At 34.6% G+C, this 5401-nt stretch overlaps 1 protein-coding gene across 1 annotated transcript; it reads right to left on the reverse strand.

Moving 5' to 3' along the window:
* Positions 1 to 2600: 2600 nt before the first annotated feature.
* On the reverse strand, positions 2601 to 4471 carry LOC145819487 (cytokinin riboside 5'-monophosphate phosphoribohydrolase LOG5-like). The gene is made up of 7 exons (XM_082913483.1): positions 4298 to 4471; positions 4074 to 4171; positions 3922 to 3952; positions 3715 to 3814; positions 3447 to 3517; positions 3224 to 3367; positions 2601 to 2991 (listed from the first exon to the last, which is right to left on the reverse strand). The coding sequence occupies exons 1-7, from the start codon at positions 4409 to 4411 to the stop codon at positions 2887 to 2889; spliced, it is 663 nt and encodes a 220-aa protein (XP_082769609.1). The 5' UTR covers positions 4412 to 4471; the 3' UTR covers positions 2601 to 2886.
* Positions 4472 to 5401: the final 930 nt, after the last annotated feature.

The following is a 5401-nucleotide window of genomic DNA, read 5'->3' on the forward strand; positions in this document are numbered from 1 at the left end:
AGGTACTAGGGTTAAAAGATCAATAGATTTAGATGAAATTTAAGAGAGAATGTGAATTTTTAAGAGAGAGGCTCAAGAACAAGCTTTTTGAAAAATTTTGGAGAGAGAGAATAAAAAGTGATTCAAAATGTCATCTTTTCGGACTATTATACGCGCAGTCCGCTCGAGAGTGGAAAGTCCCACTCGAGCATCAGACACAAAGTTCCGCTCGAGCGTGAAAAGTGGCACTCGAGCGTAAGATACGCATTTCCAGAAGTTTTGCAGACGAAGGGCCCTGCTCAAGCGTGAGACTAGACGCTCGAGCGTCTAATGCACATTTTCAGTATTTTCAATCCTGCAAAAGAAATACTGAAAGTTAACGAATCCCGCTTGAGCGCAAGAATGGCCGCTCGAGCGAATGAGCAAAATTTGTGAAGCCTGCTTGAGGGCAAAAATGGCCGCTCGAGCGAAAAAGTAAAATTTGTGAAGCCTGCTTGAGTGCAAAAATGCCCGCTCAAGCGAATAGCCAAAATCTAGACAACAAAGATTTGAAAAAACAAACAACTAATTTGTTCCAAACGCACAATAACAACCCGATAACCAAAATAAAGAGAAAACAATGGAAACAAAACATAAATAATCATTTTAAATCATACCAAACCGAGTCCGAAATAAGATAGATAACAGGTAAAAGCCGGAATCGCTATAGTGACAAACAACTTTAAAGAATGAGAGAAGAGTTTAAAGAAAATTGATTAGTTAATATTATCTTATTAAAAGTGTAATTAGGATAATGAAATGAGTGATGAGACATTTCTCATTATTTTTTTATCATCAGTGAATCAGTAATCATCACTTAAATATAACAAATTATTCCAAAACTTTATTGCTCTCGCCTGACGCTACCCTTGCCATCTCTCAAATTTTCTACGTCCATCCCCGCCCTAATAAAGCTAGGGTCTAGGACGTAATTGTCATTTGGCAGTGTGATGCTATCACAGTTGAAATCTCTTTATTTCCATTAGAACTATCTCTGAACATTGACAACAAATTTAAACAACCAAACCCTAACTAGTTAACGAATATGCATATCCCCTAGCCACTTTCTTTTTTAATATGCAAGTAACCATGAAATCAGTAGGTCAAAAAACACTTTCTACTCATTTCAAGTTATGCGCATTTTTCTTTTCAATTTTTAAATTTATAAGGAGAATATGATACAATGCAAGTCCACCTCTGTCATTGATTATAAATTTTTTCTAAAAAAAAAATCACTACATCTCAGTCGACATTTTTTAAAAAATCAAAATAAGAAAGTGTTGATGTGAGTCTTCCTCAAGCATTGTTTTTTTTCTAGTTTCAATATCTTACAAAATATAAATAAAATAACCAAAAACAAGTGGAGACCAAATGGTATGCGTGTGATATGAGGGAGTAGTGCCACACTAAAAAAGCTGGCTTTTGGTGGTCCGTTTTAAGTAATGGCTCGTCATTTTCTTTTATTTCAGGCCATTATCCCTCTCTCTCCCGCTCCCTTCTTTCTGTCTCTGCCACAGTAGTAGTAGTACCCACTCAGGAATGGCACCAAAACAATTAAAACAGCTTCATTGCTACAGTTCAAATAACCTGTCACTGCCACATGAGCTGTACAGTGTAGCACTCTCTCCCTCTTATTAGAGCATCTCCAGTGGTTTATCAAATTTTTTATTAAATTTCAGTTAAAAAAGAACTATTTTTTTATTCTGATACAGACTACTTCAATAGTGGGTATCAAAACAAGGATACCGGTAAGACATATTTTTTATTTTTTTATCTCTTTGAACCTTTTGACCTATTTAAACCAAAATTTTTGTAAAGGAATCGGTAGACCAGTTAGTCATGCAGCTGATCGATCAGTTGATCTCCCCAACGGTCACACATAGTAAAATGATAAAAACTGCTGCATGTTCTCACTTTGATGAATTTTTTGATAAATTCTCAATTTGATACCAATTTAGTACAACCGTTGAAGTAACAAATAATAACTTTTTCACTAAAATTCAAATTTAGGCCAAGTTTGGAAAGACTAAATAAGTGCACTTTTTGTCTTTTTAGACTAAAAAGTTGAGGTTGAAAATATGAATGTTTGGGTTAACTTTTTTACTTTTTATGAAAAAATGTGTAATAAAAAATTGTAAAAATTGATTTGTAGGAGAAAATTAGAATTGAGAGTTGTGCAACCGTAATTGTTGACTTTTGGTGAATAATGATAACTTTTTAACTATTTGAATAACTTTTTAGCTTTTTCACTTTTTAGAGTGTTCCCAAACTTGACCTTAATGTCAAGTTTGATGAACCATCGGAGATGATTTTAGACATAAAAACCAACGACATACTCTCCACACCACACATCTGTGAGAACCCATTATCTCTGTGTGGTCTCACATTTCATCTTCCTCTTCATGGGACCCACTCCCTACAACCCCATTCCTACTTCATAACAACAGTGCCTTAAAACACAAACACTGTCAAACCAAAAATTAAAAAAATAAATTCAATACAATATAACAGTAACAAAAACTCTGACCCAAAAAATAATAAATAAATAAATAAAAACAGTAACAAAAGCATGGTGTAGGAGATAAATAACTAAACGATGTTTCCTTCCAAAATTTCGATAAAACATCTATTCTGTTCAGAGTCAGATCATGAGATATTACAAAACACTACTACAAAACACCAGCAAATTTGTTTTTGCCTTCTCTTTATTTAACACCAAGTTGTTCATACCCATGATGACATTCTGGTTAAGTCAGTACCCAGCACATAATACCCAAAATCAGATAAAAGGGATTGTGCCCACATCCTCTTCCATCTCCCTCCTCAGTCATCTATACATACATATATATCTATATATATATACATCTTTTACAGAGCAACCTCAGTCTGCAGAGTGCTGAACTCCACCTGTGGTTGCTGCTCGACCTCCCACTTCAGATTAGAAATGATTTCATCATGCACAGGCTCGTACTCCTAATCAAAACACAAAACAAAACAAAATCACTTTATATCATTACCATTTGCCCACTACAAGATGAAAAAACATAAAACTTTGAAGACACCAAGATGGTAATCTGTGAAGATTCTTTCTTTTTCTCACCAGTTTGTCCCTACCATTTATGCGAAACTTTGATATTACTACTATCAGAACTGATGAAGTGACCAAAGAAAAAAGTGATTAATGAACAACCAACCGTGGACCCACCTCAAGTTTTTGGACGAGTTCTTTGGCGTTTGGGGCAGACACGAAGATGTGACGCTGGTATGGCTTGATGAACCCATCATCAACAGCTTTGTCAATGAAGGTCAAGAAGAAGTTGTAGTAACCATCAACATTCAACAAACCCACCTGCACCAATATTTTTAAGACTTATAAATGCTTAATTCATGGATAGTATGTTCTTCAGTATGTTTTGGAATGTGCTTACAGGCTTGTCATGGATACCCAGTTGAGCCCAAGTGATGACCTCCAATAACTCCTCCAAAGTTCCATACCCACCTGTTCGTAGAGACAAAAAGATAGAGGTTAGAGATTTGGGAAATGAAAAAGAAAATCAACATTAGGCATATCTCTAATTCTTTGAATGTGCCATATTTGTTTGAGTGTGTGTATATTTATATGAATATATATACATATATATAGAGAGAGAGAAAGAGGGGGGAGAGTGAGAGAGAGGGAGGGATGAGGGATGGGACCTGGTAAGGCAATAAAGCAATCGGAATGGCGGGCCATCTCGGCCTTCCTCTGATGCATGTCTGCTACGGGCTTTACCTCCCCAACTGTCTCACCTGTCAACTGTGGCACCAAAGGATACACAAAACAACAAACATAAACATTTTTAGACACCACCAAGCCAAGAAAAAGAACAAAATGACTTTCAAATGAGATTACTGCGTGCATACCTCTTTGCTCATCAGAGTTCTAGGTATAATCCTGAGGAAAGAAGAAACATGAATAAACCCAAAATATATGAGATACTAAAAATGAGTTCTGCAACATTAAATCTTGTAAAAACTATGATTGATGTATAGGTAGTGAAGTTGTTTGTTTATACCCAAGAACATGTCCTCCACCATCATGCACAGCTTGAGAAACCAAACCCATCAAGCCAACACTCCCTCCTCCATACACAAGATCCAATCTCCTTGACACCTTCAAAACAAAACACACAAAACTCTTGTAAACATTTCAACAAACAGATAACACAAATGTCAGTTTTGGGGTCAACAAGAAACACAAAAAATGGTAAAGCAAAAGGAACATAGGAGGAGTGTGTACCAATTCTTGGCCCAATTCAATAGCAGCATCTCTATAGCAATCCCTCTTGCCAGTACTGCTCCCACAGAACACACAAACCCTCTTGAACCTGGAATTTACCACTTTCTCCTCCATTTCCCTTGTCCTATGTGCTGTGAGAGAAATACTATAAAAACTTACAATCACTAACAGAACAGTTTCTTGTAACAAAGAGCTTGGGGGTCAAGCAATATTTTCTTACCCAACCTCTATACAGAGCTGAATGGAACAGAAACTATATAGACTCCTCAATATTATAATAAAATAAAATAAAATGTTATTTCATTTCTTATTTTTTTCTTTTTTTAAATGAATGATATGAAAGTAATAATAAAGACAAAAGGAAAATGGAAAAGAGAAGGCAGGCTTTTTCTCCATCTTGGAATAAGGGACCGGGGTGAGGAGGTGTTGTCTAACCCTGTGATTACACGTGGCATAAAGTGATGATGAGTCGTCAAAGGTTCCGTGTGTATCATGGGTTATCGAAAGTTTAAGTAAGTCCAAATTTTAGTATAACGTCTCGTTTGATAATTAATATTTCAATTGAAAAGTTAAAAGTTTAAAAACTAACAATTTATATTAAAAAATTAGAATAAAAAAATTAAATTTTTAAATATCTTTTATAAATAAAAAAAATATTTTAAAGATATTTATTTTTTTATCTTATATTTTAATTAAAAATAAAAAATTATTAAAATAATATATCTTGAAATAAAGTCGAGCTAAAAATCAAAAACCTAAACCAAATCCAACCAACCCAAATGATTTTCTATCTTTATCTCTATCTCTATCTCTCTAGAAAATTAAGCTATACATCTGTTCGTAAAAATTATGCTAAATCTTGATCAACAATAACTAAGTAGTAATTTTAAAAAGATAATTTAGTAAGAACAATTAAGGCCAAGTTTGGCATCCTCCAAAAAATCCAAAAAGTCAAAAAGTCACTATCCTATTTAAGTCACATCATCTTATTTAAGTCGCATCACCTCTCTTACACATCACTTCAAACCCAACCCAAATCCAACCCATATTTCATAAAAAGTCAAAAAGTACACTTATTTAGTCTTCCCAAACTTGGCCTAAGTA

Source organism: Camellia sinensis, chromosome 2, assembly GCF_055761805.1.
Source record: "Camellia sinensis isolate YWXY chromosome 2, ASM5576180v1, whole genome shotgun sequence".
NCBI lineage: Eukaryota > Viridiplantae > Streptophyta > Magnoliopsida > Ericales > Theaceae > Camellia > Camellia sinensis.

Coding starts and splice junctions, on each gene's coding strand:
- LOC145819487 (XM_082913483.1), bottom strand. CDS start 4,411: ATGGAGGAGAAAGTGGTAAATTCCAGGTTCAAGAGGGTTTGTGTGTTC. Junction 3,815..3,921: donor GAACTCTGATGAGCAAAGAG/GTATGCACGCAG, acceptor TTGGTGCCACAG/TTGACAGGTGAGACAGTTGG. Junction 3,518..3,714: donor TTGCTTTATTGCCTTACCAG/GTCCCATCCCTC, acceptor CTCTACGAACAG/GTGGGTATGGAACTTTGGAG.